The sequence below is a fragment of the Erpetoichthys calabaricus genome, chromosome 4 (genome assembly GCF_900747795.2).
Source record: "Erpetoichthys calabaricus chromosome 4, fErpCal1.3, whole genome shotgun sequence".
NCBI classification, from domain to species: Eukaryota; Metazoa; Chordata; class Cladistia; order Polypteriformes; family Polypteridae; genus Erpetoichthys; species Erpetoichthys calabaricus.
In genome coordinates this window covers 19,676,696-19,698,319 of record NC_041397.2, presented here as the reverse complement: position 1 = coordinate 19,698,319, position 21,624 = coordinate 19,676,696, and the positions used below count along the sequence as shown (strand labels likewise).

General features: G+C 38.1%; 1 protein-coding gene across 4 annotated transcripts in view; it reads left to right on the top strand.

Moving 5' to 3' along the window:
- Positions 1-21,624, top strand: part of robo1 (roundabout, axon guidance receptor, homolog 1 (Drosophila)) — a 1,485,956-nt gene that overhangs the window by 1,276,426 nt on the left and 187,906 nt on the right. For all 4 annotated transcript variants that reach the window (XM_051926301.1, XM_051926302.1, XM_051926300.1 and 1 more), the window contains 3 exons: positions 3,361-3,481; positions 20,401-20,539; positions 21,483-21,610. In XM_051926301.1, the coding sequence (XP_051782261.1) occupies positions 3,361-3,481; positions 20,401-20,539; positions 21,483-21,610 (388 nt within the window). The remainder of the gene's footprint in view (positions 1-3,360; positions 3,482-20,400; positions 20,540-21,482; positions 21,611-21,624) is intronic.

Here is a 21,624-nt window from a genome sequence, read left to right as displayed (position 1 = left end):
CCCACCTTGCTATTTTCTCACCCTCCTCTTTATTAATACAATATAATTTATGGAATGGTATTCCAATATACGTCTGTTTGCACTACCGGCTTTGCCACCCTATACAAATACAGTGTAGTTCAATTTTATAATCAAAAAGTGCACTAAAATTGCACTACTGCGTCACCTCTACTCATTTCAACAAAGAAAATGTCATTCAATACACAGTCTAATTTTACCACCCAGTGTACCACCCCATCTGATTTCTACACAGCGTCATTTTATATAATATGCGGCCTGATTTATTACTTGCTATGCCACTTTTTTTCAATACAATAACAGGCTTAGAAGATGAATGAATGGATGGGTAATTTTCAGTAATGTTATTCCAATATATGCTTTAATTTCACTACACTCTGTGCCACTTTGTCACCCCTACTAATTTCTATACAGTATAATTTTAAATAAGATTATTCTATTATTCCACTGTACAATTTCCTTGCACTACCCTCTGTACCACCTTGGTAACCTCCACTTATTTCTATACAGTATAATTTTATACAAAATGCAGACTTATTTCACTAATTGCTGTGCCACTTTGGAACCCCCCACTGATTTTGATACAATACTAGGATTAGAAGATGGATGTATGGATTTATAATATTAAATAATGCAATTTCACTACATACTGTGCCACTTCATAACCCCCTACTTATCTGTATACAATATAATTCTATCGATTATATGGTCTGATATCACTACCAACTGTGCCACTTTCTTTCCCCCAATTATTTTAATACAGTATAATTTTATGTAACATTATTCCAAAGTACACTACCCACTGTGCCGCTTTGGCACCCCCAATTATTTCAATACAGTATATTGTGTTATATAGTACCTGCCAAATCATACACAACACGTGTTTTGCCCTTCTTGGGACTCACCAGGTTTACCTCAGACATCAGCACCCGAGGCAAAGCCTCAGATGTTGCCCCACGGCGGCTGGTTTACTTACTCGACAGGGTGAAGATCAGAGTATTTCCTACATTGGTCTGAGCACAATCTGATATTTGGGTGGTCACTTACCAGGTAACACTTGTGGTTGGTCGGCAAGTTGGCAAACCTCCGCCAAGCCCCAAATAATCAGACCGTGATCAGACCTATGGAAGTATCATTGTATACATTACTTAAAAATGCAGTCAGATTTAACTACCCACTGTGCCACTTTGACACCCCCAGTTATGTCTATACAATATATATTTATATAACATTATTTGAAAATGCAGTCAGATTTAACTACTCACTGTGCCACTTTGACACCCCCAGTTATGTCTATACAATATAATTTTATATAACATTATTTGAAAATGCAGTCAGATTTAACTACCCACTGTGCTACTTTAACACCCCTAGTTATTTTGATGCTGTATCATTTTATATAACTTTATTTGAAAATCCAGTCAGATTTAACTACCTGCTGTGCCACTTTGACACCCCCACTTATTTCTATACAAAATAATTTTATATAAGGTTCTTCTGTTATTCCAGTATATGATCTGATTGCACTACCCACTGTGCCACTTCACCACCCCTGCTTATTTCTATACAGTATAACTGTATATAATCTGCAGTGTGTTTTCACTACCCACTATTTAATTTTTCCATCCCAATTATTTCTATACAGTATAATTTTATATAATACTAATTCAAAATGCAGTTTAATTGCAGTCCTCACTATGCCATCTTGTCACTCCTCACTTATTCTGATACAATATAATTTTAAATAAGGTTATTCCATTATTTCACTATATGATCTAATTGCAGTACCCACTGTGCCATTTTACCACCCCCACTTATTTCTATACAGTATAATTTTATATAATCTGCAGTGTGATTTCACTACCCACTGTGTAACTTTGCAACACCAATTATTTCCAAACAGTATGATTTTATACAATGTTATTCTAAAATACAGTCAAATTGCACTTCCCGCTATGTCACTTTGCTACCCCCACTTATTCTGATACAGTATAATTTTAAATAAGGTTATTCTGTTGTTCCACTATGCAGTCTAATTATTATTACAATACAGAATTATTTTAGGTAATATTCTGATATACTGTCTAATTGCAGTACCCACTTTGCCCCCCCCCCCCCCATTCCAATTCTAAGTGAAAATTCAAGTGCAGTCTGCTGCTCTGCCACTCATGTTGCACAAACATCCCATCAAAACATATCCCCCCTTATATGCCCCGTGACAGTCGTCCTTTAGTCCCCCTGACCTGACCCGCCCTTCGTTCTTCATTTTGTGTGGTCACTCCCAGCATTGCCTTGGCAGCTGGGCACACTACTCCAAGTACAAATACAAATTCTGAGCAGATACTGGCATCTAGCAAATTATGCAGTGAGTCTTATAAAGAAAATGCATGTGGTGAAGTGCATTTCGAAATGTGAAAAATGGGAAAGCTTTTACCAGTGAGCAGATAATGGATCTGTTTGAATTTCATTTACAGATCCCAGGGTACAAAAAATAATGCTTCCAAATTGTAAAGACTTTTAACCCCATATGAACCTGAATTGGATAAAGCGGGTCTGAAAGTGGGATAAATGAGTCTTTTATCACCATGTTGTACCAAGTTTAGCATTCTGGCCCTTCTTCAGTCACAAGTGTCATCGCCAGTTTAGCAGAGCCTGCGTCCCACCCTGAATATAATAGACCCTTTATCTCATTGTTTTAAGGTACCATACATTAAGGAAGGAAAATCCGTAAAAAAAAAAAAAAAAAAAAAAAGAAGCCCTTGCATTTTCCTAGGAATTTACCAAACAAGTCCCAGATGTCTGCAGGTGTCGTTCTGCCCGTATTTAAACAAGCGAGGCTTTAAATCTGCTAGGGACTTTCTAAAGTGTGACATTTTAAACATTTCACAGACGTTTACACATATATAGGTTGTAACCCACGTTAAGGAGCATGTCACCTTTCAACCCTGTCATGGCCAGGTGACTTTAATGAACTGCGGCTGACGCCCTTTGTATTTCTCATAACCCTTAGATGCCCCCTAAATCCCCTCATTTCAAAGGTCTTGGGCTCAAAAATAAAATTGCAAACTGAATGTTGCCATTGCGTTACCCACTGCAGCCCCTGTCATGTTGATGATGACTGGACAAGTGACAGATTTGGTTTTGCATTCACTTTTTGGTATTTCTGACCGACGTGAACTGAACCTGCAGTCTAATAACATCTGTGCTGTGATGGATGCTTGTCTAGCTTCAAACGTTCGCGCTCCTCTTTATTGTGTCTTTGAACGCATAGGAACAAAGGGCTTATTGAACTAGCACAAGTGAAAATTCATGCACATTTTATTTTTTGTTTCTGTCTTTCAGATCAGAGGAGGAAAACTGATGATCACAAATGCCCGAAAGAGTGATGCTGGCAAATATGTCTGTGTTGGCACCAACATGGTTGGAGAACGAGAAAGTGAAATTGCGGAGCTCACTGTTTTAGGTAGGATTTTATTGTCATACAAATTACCTTTATACAGTATATAATGATCTCTTTATGGCACCACCATTGTGGTATTAACAAATTGTATTTTAATACATTATTAAATTCTAGCCATAAGAGTCTGTACATAAAGCCCTGGAGTCACATATTTTTATTCTGCTTCTATAGTAATATTACTATTTATCTACTCCATTTATCCACAAACATAAAAGACTACATGGAATAGGGTATGCAAAGGTCAGACAAATATTAAATTATAAAGAAATATAGTTAATCCCACATTATAACACACAAGAGGTATCTAAAAATAATAAGACACTGGCATATATGGTAGGACAAGTAGCACGTAAAGAAATACAAATGATATAGCAAAAGACTAATGAGTATATATATTATTATGTATAGCATGAAAAATAAATATGTATAATTCCAAAAACAATATTTTTATATAGACAAAAAATTAAACACAATATTGCAAAAATAGTTTTACATAAACATAATAATTGTAGATTAATATGGATAAAAATAAGAACTGAAAGAATAATACAACACCATACAAATAGGAGAAATGGAAATATAGTGTCCTCCATAAAGTTTGGGACAAAGACACATTCTTCCTTGATATACCCCTGTGCTTCACAGTTTAAAATTACAAATCAAACAGCCCCTACCTTTCTGCACAGCACAAACCACCCCTCCACAGTGCAGATCCTGCCAACTACGCCAAGTGTAATATCTTGGAAATTGTTTTGCTTTTCACACTTACCCTAAAACTTAGGTTCTTTTCTATAAATTCCAGACTGCAATATTATATGGTGCTTTCACCTGCACAGGATAGTGAGCCATATGGACCTATGACTTCTGCATGTAAGCCTCTTAGTAAATGGCCTTTGATTGGGAAAAGGACCCCACTGTCCATATTTTGGCCCTACGTTTAGAGCAGGACAGTCTATGACAAACTGAGTAATTATGTACTCTTATTATTTAATATAAAGGTTTTAATCTAATCTCAGATGAAATCATTCAGTGTAGCCAGTCACTAAATAATAGTGCATACCATGAAAGGACACCTACTGCTTTTCTAGTGGACAGAAGACATCTTTCCTATTCAAGAACCCTCTTAATTTAATTAGGGACAAACTAAGGATTGTCAGGAATGAGAATCGTATCACGGCAGGAAAGAACCAAACCTGTACGGGGTTACCCAGTCCATCAGAAGACAACTCACCCATATGAGATCCTTTTAGTCTCATTACTTAGATGAGAAAGGAGAAAGGTGATTTATACATAAAATGTATTATTATTATTATTTTTATCTTATATATAAACGTCTATGCGTGGAATTGTGTGTGTCTGTCCGTCTGGAAGTGAGAGGTGCAGTCGGGATAAGGGCTCCACCTCCAAGGAAACAGAAAACTCGCTCAGCTGCTAATAACAAAAGTGAAGTGAACACATTGGCAAAACGAAACCTCCGAAGAAAGACAAAGTCGCTTAGCCGCTAACAACGGCAAAACGGTATCCCTTTTACTGTTCCTCCCGCTGCTAATGCGCAAGCAAGGTGAGCACATCGACAACACGAATCCTCCTAGGAGAGAGAGAAAGATGCCCAGAGTAATTCCTTTCAATTACCTGCCATCTCTACATTTCAGTTTTATTTTCTGACAATTTCAATAGTTTCTAGGACCCCGGGCTTTTTACAGCACTGGCTTACACAGCTAGTTAATAATAACCTGCACATCAATTTAATATGGGAGCTCAAGTAGAAAAGAGAGGAAACTTTCAAACTCCACAGCGAAAGTGATCGATTCAGGTTTTAGATTTACTCTCCCAGGGCGAAGTTGGCATGTCAGCCTTACAGATAACATCTTTGGTGAGTAAGACATTGTAAGACTATTTTGTCAGTTAGATATAATCAAGTACTGATTACTATGCACAAGATTACCTCCAAGAAGCCTCACTTGTGTACAGGTTCTACATACCTGCTCTTATACTAACAATTGCAATATTTTTTTTATTTGGGAGGACCCATTACAGTGCCATAATCCTTTTGTCTTGAGTGCAGTCTTCAGCAAGTATGTGGATACACATTGTCAGAATATGTGCAAGAGAAATATGCCCACCATATATTCAAATGCAGACCTTTATCCGGTATAATGGCACATTTTCAAATGTAATCATTCAAGAGATATACCCAAACAAAGCAGCAATCAGTACTAAATGTTTTGTCGTGCTTCCAAATCACCTTTCAATTCACGCTTGAGACCGCCATAATCAGCATGAAGACAATTTGAATGCAGTTGCTGTGCACATGTTGTTAATAAAAATCTCCAAGGCAGAAAAGCTTCTAAAATTTAGGAAAAAGGAGTGCGTACCACACCTCAGCAAGTTCTCATCTTTACTTGTCTCATCTGTCTTTGACGTGAAACTTAACCGTCACCCCACTGTACATATTGTGTATGTCAGCATAATTTCCATGTGTTTTGCAGCTATTTTCCCAGTTCCATAGACATATTTTAATTGGAGGAGATAGGAAGAACTTGTCTGTCTTCAATGCCTTTTGAATCAGATTTTTTCTTCTTTCAGTACCACAGCCTAATTTTAGCCGTACTGTACTTTTCAAAGTCAATCAAAAGCCTGGCATCTATAATTAACTTTTGTAAAACTGCATGTCCATGAATCCCGCCCCGTACACTACAATTAGATGCTTGTAAAAATTCTAACCTAAACCTAAACCAAACACTTTGCCGTATTGCTGGAGTTGAAATAAAAAGGAACAAAAACATGTGGCGAGTTACAACTTTGGAACTGTAGTGAGAAAAGAAGATGTCTTAGATTTTGAAAGAACCCAAAATGTCAGAAAGGGTTGGGGATCCAGTATGGAGTTCTGCGTTATTGCCATAAAGGTAGTAGAGGTGGAAAACAACAACATGACAAGCATAGGTGAGCTTGTATTTCCCCTTCATTAGTGCACTTCAGGCATTCACTGGCCCGACAAGGCGACATTTTGGAAGTGGAGAAGGACAAGCAAATGGTGATTGCATTCACTACAATTTTGGCACGCAGACTTATTCTGTTAAATTGGAAGAATCCTAATTCTCCTCTGATAAGTCAGTGGGAAACCGATGTTTTATATTATTTGAAATTGAAAAAAATCAAATTCTCAGTTAGAGGATCTGTACAAAATTTTTTCAAAACCTGGCAGGATCTAATCAATATTATTTTAGAATAAGAGAAATAACTATTACCGCATTTAGTTCCCTTCTCCATCTCTTATTTACCTATATATTTATTTCTCCCTTTCTTTTATTTATTGTTGCCTTATTAAAATGCCCTAAGCAATTCTCCTATGGCTTAGCTCTCCTTCTCAGGGTGGGGTTTGATTTGTCTTCAATTTTGTTTGGTTATAAATTGATCTATTTGTATGGAATGATTACAATAAAAATTAATAAACAGAAACAAAAAAAAAAAAAAAAACGACATTTTCGTTTTTCAAGATCAGAAGGGATGGAACTTCAGGTGGATTGAAGGGTTGATTTTTTGACATTGTAACATTCTCTTGGTTGTAGGGGAAGAGTACTTGTGTTTGTAACCTTACCCTATCTAATGTTAGTGATTTGTCCACACTTGGGACAGTTTTAACATTAGTGCACAATGCATGTATCGTCGATCAGGTTACATTTTCTATTTTATAACCAGTCTTTTTGTTGTGTTTACTTAATCCACTCCAGGGTATTTTTGTGATAATTTTCCTGTGAAAGATGATATTTGTACTAAAATAGGCACAATTTTGACAGTCTCTATGTTATTTTCATTATGCAAGAAGAAAAGTAATATACAGTACAATACAATACAATACAATTTATTTTTGTATAGCTCAAAATCAGATAAGAAGTGCCACAATGGGCTTTAACAGGCCCTGCCTTTTGACAGCCCCCCAGCCTTGACTATCTAAGAAGACAAGGAAAAACTCCCAAAAAAAAAAACTTTTGTAGAGAAAAAAAATGGAAGAAACCTTGGGAAAGGCAGTTCAAAGAGAGACCCCTTTCCAGGTAGGTTGGGCGTGCAGTGGGTGTCAAAGTAAAAAGGGGTAAATACAACACAATACGCAGAACAGAACACAAGTCATCCTCAATACAATATAACAGTGCAATAGAAATATTACAAGTACAGAGCAGAATTCAACAGTAGATGATATCACATAATAGGATTTGGATTTGTTCAGAGTCCTGGAGACATCAGCCATCAAGCCACCTCCCCGTATTGGCCATTCCACAGCTGAGACAGCGCTGGGCCAGCCAATCCGATGAAAGAAACCCCCTACTCAATGATTTCTGTGATCCTCCATCAGAGATTTCCTTAGGCAGGCAAAACAACTTGGCAGGTGGGCCGTGGCACCAAGTGCCACATTTAAGTACCGAGCAGTAAAAAGAATAGGTGAGGGTTAGTAACAAAACAACTAACAAAAGAGGTGCAGTTTGTCTAGTTGATCAGCAGCTCTAGTCAGGGTATGCTAAACTGAAGTAGTGAGTCTTCAGCTGGGAGTATAGATACTGCTGTTTATTATTCGCAGGAGTATAGCTTTTTTACAATTGTCGTTTTTTTTTTACTTTTTCCATATCTTTTTTCCAATTACTATCAATCTATGAAGATGAATTTCGAAGACCATATTCTCACCTCTAACTTTTCAATGTGATTTCGATATGTTAATCCAAAGCAAGACAATATTTTACTGCTTTTCTTCCTGGTCTAATGTATGTTGGCACATTTTGTTTTTTGTTAACATCCAAAACCACATTAGTACCCTTTGACTTGAGGATTTCCACCATATTGCCAGAAAGATAGTAGAGGTGGAAAACAACAAAATAATAAGCATAGGTGAGCTTGCATTTCCCCTACATTAGTGCACTTTAGGCATTCACTGGCCCGACGAGACAAAATTTTGGTTTTTCAAGATCAGAAGGGATGGAACTTCAGGCAAGTTGAAGGGAACTTGTTGATTTTTTTACATGTTAACATTCTCTTAGTTGTAGAGGAAGAATACAAATAGACTTTGGTGTAATCTCGAGATCCTTCCCTTGCTATTAGCCCCCCATAATGTTAGCGATATGTCCACACTTGTGACAGTAGTGCACAATACATATATTGTCAATCAGGTTACGTTTTCTGTTTAATAGCAAATCTGTCCACTTCAGGGTCATGGAACTCAATGTCTGTCGTTATTTCATTTATTCAGAGTCACCCATTAGTTTCTGTAAGTTTTTGGAATATGAATAAAAAGTGAAAATACAAGGAGGGCATTTAAACTTCATACGGACAATAAGCAGACCAGGAGTCTCCTGGGTGTGTGAGGCCATGGCGGTACCCACTTTAGCACACAGCATATTTTATTTTGAATTTCAAATCAATAAGTTATGAAATGCAGCTTTTAATGATAGGCTTGATGTGTCACATTTATTATTCATTTTTAAAATTAACAGCAAATTCAATACACTTGGACTTCCTCAGTTGAGGACATTTTTGTGATTGCATTTGTAATAAAATAGGCAAAATTTTGAAAGATTCTGTCATTTTCATCATGCAATAAGGAAACAAACATAGATGCTGCAATTGTCAATTTTTTTGACTTTTTTGCACAATTACTATCAATCTGTTAAGGCAAATTTCGCAGTAGACCGTCTTCCCACTTGTAACATTTCAATATGATTTAGATATGTTAATGCAAAATGAGACAATATTTTTCTGCCTTTCTTCCTGCTCTAATTTATGTTGCCACATTTTGTTTTTTTTTTTATTGTTAAAATCTAAAACCACATTATTACCCTTTAAGTCATACCCTCAAATCATTATGTCATATTACACCACGATTTCCGACTCCAATTCCAAACCATTTGGAGTGTATGGAAAATTCTAATAAAAACAAAAATGAGTGATTTGTAAATTCTTTCATCATGTACTATATACAAAACACTAAAAAATGAATTGTTTTATGTGGTTGTGTATTTAATTGTTTTTTTTTTTTTGAAAATATACATTCAAGTGGGAATCTGGAACAAACTATCAAGCCATGTTGTTGAAGCAGAAACCTTACAAACCGTTAAAGAAGAGTCTGAATGAGATATTGAGGTAGCTTAACTATTAGCGAAACAAACAAGCTCGATGGACTCAATGGTATGGAAAATTACTTGTGCCAAAATTAAATGCAATCCAATGCGTTAACTATTTTGAAATTTGATACATATGCAAGAGGAACATTTGATTTTGGCACAGTTTAATCGTGTCATAATTAAAGACATATCAACCAAATGAGTAATTGCTTTTCACTATGGCACACAATTTTTGCGTCCATATAACAGGCAATACAAAAGTGTGTTGCATTGTAATTCATGTTGATAGATTGTGTGAGCAAAGCAGACGTATTGCATTTCGCTTAGCACCAGCTCTCGGTGTATTGCATTTTGATTCGAGAACCCGCTTTAATCGTGCCAAAACTATAAGTAATCAAATGACCAATCAGCATTAAAATGTGGGGCAAGGGGTGTCAACAGCTTAGGAAAGAGGCGTTCCATTTCTAAACGGTTCTGTATTTTGGTGGCAAGCATAAGTTTAGTCAAGAGACAAGAGATTTGACCAGATTCCTTGAATCTTTTAATTATATTCAATACTGTAGCGAGTGAATTGCCCAAAATTCTACCGATTTGTCTTTGAGGAATGTTGTTCTGAATGTGCTGGATTATTTGCTGACCCATCTGTTGTCAAATTGTCAAGGCTTAACCCAAAGACTAAGTCTTTTTGGAGGTTCCTTAGATACCAGAACGTGATTGCCTCAACTATTTCACATCCCCTGTAACTTTAACTTGTCACATTGTTATTAGTCCTAAACCCCATCTCAGTTTTTTTCAGGGATGTCTAACAGCACTTTTCTCACTTCTCAAAGCATTTTACATAGTGCTTGGAGAGCCACTTCAGCCACCACTAATGTGCAGCATCCACCTGGATGGTGCGATTGCAGCCATTTTGCACCAGTACACTCACCTCACATTAGCTGTTAAGTGGGTTAAATGGTGAGAGAGGTAGTTAGCCAATGATGATTAGGGGGCCAGAATGACTAGGCCATAGTGGGAAATTTATCCAGGACATCGAGATACACACCTTACTCTTTACAAATGCTGCCCAGGGATCTTTTATGACCTCAGAGAGTCAAGACCTTGGAGTCATCTTGTCCAAATGACAGCGCCATTTTTATACCACAATGTGGCCTTGGGATCCACATTCAGACCACAGGGTAGGTTGGTTTTTGCCAACATCTTCTTTCAGCAGCAAGCTAAGCTTTTTCCTGGTTGCTCTCCCATCCAACTTTTGGCTGGCCCCAAACATGCTTGGCTTCAGGTGGATGACCTGTTCTAAAGTGCATGTGCCATGGCTGCTGGCAGTGCAGTTGATTTGGTCAGACATGAAATACCTTGTCTTTATACTATTTTTGTTTGAGTACAAGTCAAAGTAAATTTGCAAATCCTTTAGTTTTGTTTTCATTGGCATTTTCCTTACTGTTGTAACTGTTATGGAATTAGGGTCATAATAGGTAAATAATCTGTGCACTGCTATTAAATGAAATCCTTACAAGGCAAAGTATTCCAAGAGAGACATGCATGTATAAGTACCCTACATGAATTGATCCTGATATGACAGAGGAAGATGTGATGGGCTTCCAGAAAACAGGCTAAAGGTACATGCCAAGTACAATATCTGTGGTTACTTGACACTGAACTGAACATAGCAAATTTGTGAACATAACTGTTACATTAACTGGCCACAAACCTGTAGTTCATCATAACACTTCTGTTATTTTTTAGGCAAGGTAATGCATTCAAAATATTTAGTTTAACTTAGTTTCTTGCTTTAAATCCTAGCCAGGTCCCTGTCTGTGGGAACTTTGTACATTCTCCATACATTTTTTTCTTTTGGGTGCTCCAGTTTTTCTCCCGACATTTCAAAGATGTGTTGGTATAGGATCAATGACAAGTCAATATTGGCCTCACGTATCCATGTATAAGTGGGGTCTGATAGGGACTACTGCCCTGTGCAATGGCTGGTTGCTACCCTGCACCAAAGCTGGTAAAATAGGGTCTGGCCACTCATGGCTCAAATTTGAATTTAGGATTTTATTTAATAATTTTGAAGATAGACTGTGGTGGGTTGGCACCCTGCCCTGGATTGGTTCCTGCCTTGTGCCCTGTGTTGGCTGGGATTGGCTCCAGCAGACCCCCGTGACCCTGTGTTCAGATTCAGCGGGTTGGAAAATGAATTGATAGATAGATAGATAGATAGATAGATAGATAGATAGATAGATAGATAGATAGATAGATAGATAGATAGATAGATAGATACTTTATTAATCCCAAGGGGAATTTCACATACTCCAGCAGCAGCATACTGATAAAAAACAATATTAAATTAAAGAGTGATAACAATGCAGGTATAACAGACAATAACTTTGAATAATGTTAACGTTTACCCCCACAAGTGGAATTGAAGAGTCACATAGTGTGGGGGTGGAACAATCTCCTCAGTCTGTCAGTGGAACAGGACAGTGACAGCAGTCTGTCGCTGAAGCTGCTCCTCTCTCTGGAGATGATACTGTTCAGTGGATGCAGTGGATTCTCCATGATTGACAGGAGCCTGCTCAGCACCCGTCGCTCTGCCACAGATGTCAAACTGTCCAGCTCTGTGCCTACAATAGAGCCTGCCTTCCTCACCAGTTTGTCCAGACGTGAGGCGTCCCTCTTCTTTATGCTGCCTCCCCAGCACACCACCGCGTAGAAGAGGGCGCTCACCACAACCGTCTGATAGAACATCTGCAGCATCTTATTACAGATGTTGTAGGACGGCAGCCTTCTATGGAAGTATAGTCGGCTCTGTCCTCTCTTGCACAGAGCATCAGTATTGGCAGTCCAGTCCAGTTTATCATCCAGCTGCACACCCAGGTATTTATAGGTCTGTACCCTCTGCACACAGTCACCTCTGATGATCACGGGGTCCATGAGGGGCCTGGTCCTCCTAAAATCCACCACCAGCTCCTTGGTTTTGCTGGTGTTCAGTTGAATGTTACATTTTGTAAGTGTGCAGCCCTAACCTCTCTGAACATAAGTGAGTGAGGGCTGGTACACGAACGTGCATTGGCTGTAACCATTATGGTTATGGATGGATGGGTCTTTAATAACACACATCTGTCCATTTGTTTTGAATCCCCTTTTTCCATTACAGGGTTACAGGGACCTAGATGACATACTGAGTCATGGATATCTTTTCCTTACATGTATAAATTCAATAATCTATCCAGACTTGATGTCAGTTTAATCTCGATATCTTTTTTTAACCTGTTGTTTTTCCATTATAGTAATATTTGAAGTCTAAGTTTATCCAGACAGAAGCAGGTGAATTTGACACTCTCAGTTAACCTTCACATACTTGGGTTAGGGAAGCAACTGTAGAGCCTGATGAAAACTTGCACATCCTGGATTCCTGAAAGTGTTCAGACCCTTTCATATTTCTCACATTTTACTATGTTTCATCCTTGAGCTAAAATTCATTTAAATTCAGTTTTCTCCACTTCAACAAACCCTCAAAGTCTCAGAATGGCAAAATGAAAATGGTATTTTTGAAATTTTTGCAAATTTATTAAAAATAACAAAGTAATAACAAGTATTCAGACCCTTTACTCAGTACTTTGTTGAAGCCCCTTTGGAAGTGATTCCAGCCTGAAGTCTTCCTGGGTTTGATACACCAAGCTTCACACTCTTCAATTTGGGGATTTTCTGCCATTCTTCTCTGCAGATCGTCTCAAGTTCTGTCAGATTGGATAGAGACCATCAGTGGACTGCTGTTATCAGTTCTCTCCAGAAATGTTCGATTGGATTCAAGTCCAGCCCATGGCTGGACCATGCAAGGACATTCCCAGAGTAGTCTCAAAATCATTCCCGTCATTGCTTTGTGCTTAGGGTCATTGTCCTGTTAAAGGGTGAACCTTCAGTCCAGTCTTTGGTCCAGAGTGGTCTGGAGCATGTTCTTGTTAAGGATATCTCTGTACTTTTCTCCATTTAGCTTTTTGTCAACCTTGTCTAGTATCTCTGTTCCTGCCATGTGGAAAAGAACCAACATGCTTCACAGTTGGAATGGTATTGCACAGATGATACGTGTTGTCTGGTTTTCTCCAAACATGGCACTAATCGTGGTTTCAGACCAGAGAATCTTGCTTCTCACATTCTAAAGGTCCTTTGGCTTTCTTTTAGCAAAGTCCAAGCTGGCTTCCATGTGTCTTTTGGCTTCTGTCACAAATCCCAAATCGGTAAAGTGTTGAGGTGATGGTTTTCCTTCTCAAAGTTTCACCATTTTCCACACAGGTTCTTTAGAAATCAGCCAGAGTCATCATCGGGTTCTTGGTCACCTCTCTTACCTAGACCTTTCTCTCATGATTACTCAGGGTGGCCAGCTCTAGAAGGACTTGTGATTGTTCCAAACTTCATCCATTTATGAATCACTAGCCATCCCTCACGGCTCTGCCCACATAGTAGTGAAGCAGGACAGTGAGGAGAGCCCTGCCCGGCCCCCCACTCCTGACATCACGCTTCCCCCTCCTCTCAGCCCGCAGCATATGTCTTGGATAAGTGCGAATATATCACTCCTGCAAGCGAACTGTGATTCTTAGCGCGATGAGAGAAGTTACAAAATCAACTGGAATGTTCAAGCAAATTCTGGAAAAAAAAACTGATCTAAATTCGTTAAGTAGTTCTCTCGTTCGCTAGCTAAGCAGAGGTAAGGTATGGCCTGAGTCTGGAGCCTGAGTGAGGAGGACCCCCCCCCCCCCAACCCCCCCCCCCCTTCCCCTCAGCCCGCTGCTTGTCTCTCGGATTCGTGAAAATAAATTGGTAATGCAACCGAACTATGATACTTAGCGTAATGAGAGAAGTCATAAAATTAACTGGAATGTTCAAGCAAATTGTAGAAAAAAAACGATCTAAATCCGTTAAGTAGTTCTCTCGTGAAAAGCGGAGCGACAGACAGACAGACAGACATCGGATTTTATATATAGAGAGATGGAGGCAAATGTGCTGTTGGGAACCTCCAGTGCTGCAGGAATGTTTTTGTAGCCTTCCTCAGATCTGTGCCTCGATACAATCTTGTGTCTAAGCTCCGTAGGCAATTCCTTCGACTTCAGGGCTTGGTTTTTGCTCGACAGGGGAACTTTCCATAGACAGGTGTGTGCTTTTTCTAATCATGTGCAATGAACTGAAATAACCACAGGTGGACTCCAAACAGGGTGCAGAAACATCTCAAAGATGTTGAACAGAATGAGGTCCACCTGAGTCAAATTTCAAGTGTCGCAGCAAAGGTCTGAATACTTGTTTCAATATGATATTTCAGTTTTTTACTTCTAATAAATTTCCAAAAATTCCTAAAATCCTGTTTTCACTTTGTCATTCTGAGGTGTTGATTGTTGCATAATGTGGGAAAAAATGAATGTACATGATTTCAGCACAAGGCTGTAACATAACAAAATGTGAAAATGGTGAAGGGGTCTGAATTTCTCAAATTTGAGAACCGCTGACTTGATGATACTCAATGACAAGCAAGCGTCTAGGAGATGTTCACACAGAATGAGGCCACACATGGGAGTTCAACTGGTGAAGGGTAAAGTATGATTAGGCTGCTGGCAACATAACACCTCTTTTTTTCTGCAAATTAATTATTTTAAATCTTGGATGATGAAGTCCTTGTAAGAGTTGTTTGGAGATTCTGGTTCTTTCTGTATTCTGAAGGCATGCTGTTAAGGTTGATTTCAAATGGTAAATTCTCCCTCAGGCTGCGTGAGTGTTTTGTGATTAATCAGTAGTATGTGCCACCCTTAATTCATAGCCTCTCAGTATGGGATGAGTGGAGCAGCGCCAAAGTCCTGTTTATTTATGCAGAACATTGACTTTTAATGAGTGACCAACAGCATTCCTAATTTTCATTGATTGTTCATCTCTAGCACGAGCAATAAATACTCTTTCATGTAGATTGTATGCTGATTTGTGTTACGCTCTAATTACGGGTTTAAACTCAGAAAAGCAGTATAAACATTTCCTCTACTAAGTGAATTGTGCAAGATGTGTACAATTAATAGTGGTGAAGACACCGCTGTGTTTTGCATTAGTCTGGAGGAGATCAGTGTTTCCATATCCTGTGTATCATTACCCAGTATTCACCATGTCCTTTCATATGCTGTTTCCATTGCCATTGTATGCCTTATGGTAGGCTGTTTATGCTATGATTTATTTGATCTCATTAAACTCAAAATTAGGCATTACTCCAGAAGTAGATATGTAGAGGCCTACTATCCAAAATCAAGCTTACCCTAAAATCTAAAAGGAGACTTGCAGCTTACACAGGCCCAACAGAAAGGGGTAAAAGCTTCTAAATCACAAAAAAATTAGAAAGAGGGGAAGGAAACTTTAAAACCCCTGGCTCAAATAACAATGTTTCGTTAATGTAAATATTTTGTTAGGTGTCAGCTTGAATTTACGTGCATTTTATATTGTAGTTTTTTTTTTTTTTATTAATTTTATTGTAATCATTCCATACATATAAATTAATTTATAACAAAAAAGAATTGAAGACAAATCAGACCCCACCCTTGAGAAGGAGAGCTTAGCCAAAGGAGAATTGCTTAAGGCTTTTTAATAGGGCAAAAATAAACAAAAGAAAGGAAGAAATATATATAGGTAAATAAAAAAAATGGAGAAGGGAAATAAATGCGGTAATAATTATTTCTCTTATTCTAAAATATTATTGATTAGATCCTGCCAGGTTTTGAAAAAATTCTCTACGGATCCTCTAACTGAGAATTTGATTTTTTCCAATTTCAGATAATATAAAACATCAGTTTCCCACTGACTTATCAGAGGAGAGTTAGGATTCTTCCAATTTAACAAAATAAGTCTGCATGCCACAAGTGTAGTGAATGCAATCACAGTTTGTTTGTCCTTCTCCACTTCAAGTCCGTCTGGAAGAACACCAAACACAGCGGTTAATGGGTTAGGAGGGATTGTGACCCCAAGGCTGTCTGAATGACACTTAAAAAGTTTGGTCCAAAATGATGTTAATTTGGTGCAGGCCCAAAACATGTGACCCAGTGAGGCAGGAGCTTGGTTGCAGCGTTCGCAGGTTGGATCTTGCCCTGGAAACATTTTGGACAGTTTTAAGTGAGACAGATGAGCTCGATATATAATTTTGAGTTTAATAATTCTATGCTTTGCGCATATGGAGCTCGAGTGAATTCTCTGCTTTGTTACCTTCCACTCCTTTTCTGATATATTGATTAAGAGATCTTTTTCCCAATGTCCTCTTGGGTCTTTGAAAGGTAGGGACTCTAATAGGATTTTATATAATGTGGAAATGGTGTTTAATTCCTCGAAATTGAGCAGTATATTTTCCAGCATGGTGGAGGGTACGAGGTGAGGAAAATTGGGCAGTTTCTGTTTAACAAAGTTTATAATTTGAAGATAGTGAAAGAAATGTGTATCTGGGAGGTTGAATTTGGAACGTAATTGTTCAAAGGATGCAAATATGTTGTCTATATAAAGATCTCTGAGCATTTTAATCCCAAATCTTTTTATTGTATATGGGAACATCTATGTACTTTCTCTTTAAATTTACTAAAGTTCCATGTGCTTTGATTGTGTAGCTGTAGGAAGCAGGGCCACCCTGATGTCACTGCGACTGGATCCACCCTCTGCCTATTATGTGCTGTGAGCAGAAGAGATTCAGTAGTTATTCATTGAGTTAGTTCTCTGCAGGATCTGTTTCCTTTTCTGATTTTGAGTATTGAGTAGTGAAACAGTCTTAACTGGCTCAAAAATCTCAGAGTAATGCAAATGTGGTCCTACTTTTAGGAGTAGGAGTTAATGCATTTTATTAATTTTCCTTATTTAGGAATCTACTCCTAACTTCACCAAGGTTTAGGAGAGCTCAGGAGCTATCCTAGCTCACTAGGAGCTGCCAGGAGATGATTTTTCAGTCAGAGATTGGAATGCACATCCTTGGAAAAGCAGAATATTTTGGAAAAACTGGACAACACTGAACTTATAAAAAGATATTGATCTGATAGAGATGGAATAATATTCATAAATAATCTTGAATGTTACATGAAGTGAAAACAATTACAAGAAGATTTGCCCAGTATCCTACCTTAGTATGTTTTCCATATGATGTTTTTCTTTCCCTCCTACTTCTTTAAATATTATTATTATTATTTATTATTATTGAATGTTGTGGTGAAGCCACAGCATTCACAAAAACTATAAGATGTCCTCATGATCTCCAAGTAAAATATAATTTACCTTCATGACTACCATTCTACTGCTGGGGATCCTCATTGCCTTTTTGGAATGCAAGCCAGGGTTTTTATAGTTTCTCTCCCTTGTTGGACATTTCTGTTATTTCTTGGGACTTTTTTTTTTTTTGCTATTTTTGAACGTTTAAGGGCCAGCTCCTCATTTTTGGGGCCTGCTAAGCTAAAGTTGGCATGTAGTATTTGGGGGCTGGCTGCATCTAGAGTGGGCAAAGCAGAGGAAGTCTTGTCCTGGTTTTGGAGGCCACAAAACATTTCCACCATTATTGTGACTCCTACTCACATACTAACTCGTGAGAGACAGTAAGAAGAAGTGTAAAGGACTGGTAGATAGAAGTTGGTCAAAACAAAAAAACAAACTGAGGTCAGAACTACAAGGCAAACAAATCTTTCCTCAGAGCCAAAAATCAGACATCATGAACCAAAGCAATTCAATAAATTAAAGACTTTTAAAGAATTGTAGAGGACAGTTATGCACAAACTCGAATAGGGAATAACTGATGGAGGTGCCCTCTTAACTCCTTCTCATAAATGATGCCCAGCATTGTGATCTTTGTGTCCACAACCCTGGAAACCAAGACTCGTAATATGATGACAGGATCAGCACTCAAAGAAAACAAAGATGGCATTTCAGCAAGGCGCAAAAAATATTAAATGTTGCCAATTTACTTTAAATGCAAAGACCTACATTCAGTAAATAAATAAATTATGTAAACATTCTCGCAATGCCAAAAAGTCTGAATATAAAGCCTAAATTGGGCTTGTTTTTGATTTTGTATATTTGCGCCACTGAAATCGTCTAATCCTTTACTTCATGTTGTTATGGTTTGGTCAGGGTTCCCCTGTAGTGTTACCTTGTTTTATCTTGTTAATTTCGCCGTCTTATGTCATTCATTTAGGATCATTTTGTTAATTTCTCCTCCTTTATATATAACTAGTCATTTAGCCCGTTACAATAACGGGCGCTAGAACAGTAGTGCATAAACAGTAGTAGGAACAGTCTATATTAAATGGAAAGGGACCGTGATCTCATTTTGTTTGTTTGGTCGTATTTTTCTTTCTTTGTCTTTCAGCCTTTCTTTTGTTGATGTTTACTTGCTGAGCTGACTTACTGTTGTAAGTCGCTCTGGATAAGAGCGTCTGCTAAATAATGTAAATGTAAATGTAATTATATGTATAATCCAAAGCCCCTAAGTAGACATATAGATTGTCTCAAATAATGCAGGGAGAGATAAAAAAATGCATAAAACCAACTGACTATAACACTCGCTACAGATTTATTGTCAAAAGAAGGTAAATGAAGAGCATAGACAGATAAATAACAAAGCAAAAATAGATTCCAAAAGGAAACCTCAAGGAATACAAAACACAGTCCATAATTCTGACTTGGACATGGAGCCCAAAAATGAGGAAGTCAGACAAAGTAGTTTCAATTAAAAAATTCAAGTATAGATCCAAATGAACTTTAACTGTAGTCAATGCCTCGGCAATAATACTGAAATTTCTACCACCTCAGGAGAGACTGACCCCCCCCAAGCTCAATGTACAAAGATCAAGGAATACAACTAAGTACCAATGATAATATAAAAAGAACCAAATAAAATGGTGAAATGATTGAAAAGAAGGAAAACATTTAACAATAAAACAATCCTCTTTAATAAAATCCCTGTGTGTGTCCAGGTGTCCGTGTGTGGGTGTCTTCTGGTGAAGTGCGCATGCGCGGGGCACGGTGCGATGCGCGATATTACTGTCAGCGAGAGTTAGAGGCGTTTTACGGAAATACAAGCCAGTATTACTGCGAGAGGAAATTAAAGGTACACAATACAGTGACTCATATTACAGCCACATACAAGCCAGTATTACTGTCAGAGGAGATTAAAGGCATATTACCGACGCGCACGCCTGTATTACCGCCAGAGAAAATTAAAGGTATATTACGGACGTACAAGCCAGCGGATATACAAGACAGTATTACTGTCACAGAAAATTAAAGACACACAATACACGGCGCCAGCCCACGAAGAACGGTCAGCTCAGCAAGTAAACATCAACAAAAGAAAGGCTGAAAGACAAAGAAAGAAAAATACGACCAAACAAACAAAATGAGATCACGGTCCCTTGCCATTGTTCCTACTACTGTTTATGCACTACTGTTCTAGCGCCCGTTATTGTAACGGGCTAAATGACTAGTTATATATAAAGGAGGAGAAATTAACAAAATGATCCTAAATGAATGACATAAGACAGCGAAATTAACAAGATAAAGCAAGGTAACACTACAGGGGAACCCTGACCAAACCATAACAACATGAAGTAAAGGATTAGACGATTTCAGTGGCGCAAATATACAAAATCAAAAACAAGCCCAATTTAGGCTTTATATTCAGACTTTTTGGCATTGCGAGAATGTTTACATAATTTATTTATTTACTGAATAATAATAAATCTAATGCACTTAATGTGTAAACTTTCTAAGCTTATAATATCAGAGATTTTAATAGCATAAATCAAATTTCTCATTCTTACATTGCAGAACGTCCAAATTTTGTGAAAAGGCCCGGCAGTCAGGTGGTTCTTGTTGATGAAAGTGTGGAGTTTAGGTGTGAAGCGAGAGGAGACCCCATTCCCACTGTGCGATGGCGCAAGGAGGACGGTGACATGCCAAAAGGAAGGTGCGTATTATTACTTTGTTTTAACAATTTAGAATTTAATTCGGTGGCACTCTGAAGAGTTCCAATCAGTTGTTTCACTGTAGGAATGGTATTAGGCAGGAGATGAGCAGTGCCTGGAGTTCTGCCCAGAGAGTTCAGTTTTTTTGTCACATTAGTCCAAAGAATCTTTTATTCATGTCCTGTCAGAGTCCTTTAAATTGTCATATACCTTTTACGCAAAATTGCCGTCCATCTTGCCACTCTATTATAAAGGCCTGCTGCTGATATGGTGATCTTTCGCACAGGTTCTTCCATCTCAGCAGAGGATTTCTGAAGCTCTGTTACACTGATGACTGGTTCCATCTGGTGGCTATTTCATAATTATTGGGGCCATTGAGCTTCTGGAAACATTCAAAGCTTTGGAAATGGTTTCATATTCTTGCTTTGAACTATGCCTCACCACAATTTTATCATAGAGGTTGTTTAGTAACCTGTGGATAGAAACTCTCTGTTAATCTCCAAGTGCCGGAAGGTTTAGGAGTAAGGAAATAGGACTGTGCAGGATAGACGGGGTCTTTAATAACCCTGTTTGCCTTTCTACGGCAGGAAGTGTTGTATATGTCCTGAACTGAAGGTAGCAGGTTGCTGGTAATGTTCTGTGCCGCCGTCACCATCTCCTGTAGGGTTTTATGATCTAAAACAGCAAGATACTAAAAAATCCAAATGAAAAGGCATTTAACAAAAATAAATAAATAATTAAAGAAAGAAAGAAAGATCTTTCTAACTCCAAAATGCAAAGTAGAAATTCAAAAAAGATTCAGATACTAACTAAAAAAAAACGAAAAGGAACAAGTTCAAGCAAATTGCCTAACCCTCGTGGTAGGCTAAAACCCCAAATCAATTTAAAATTTTATTTTTCTTCAGATTTTTAACATTTGTGATATTTATGGGTGACTTGCTTCAGGTTTGAGATTCGAGATGATCACACCTTGAAGATTCGACGGGTGACAGCAGCAGATGTCGGCTCATACACCTGTGTGGCTGAAAACATGGTGGGAAAGGCTGAAGCTTCGGCGACGCTGACTGTACACGGTAAGACGCTGTTT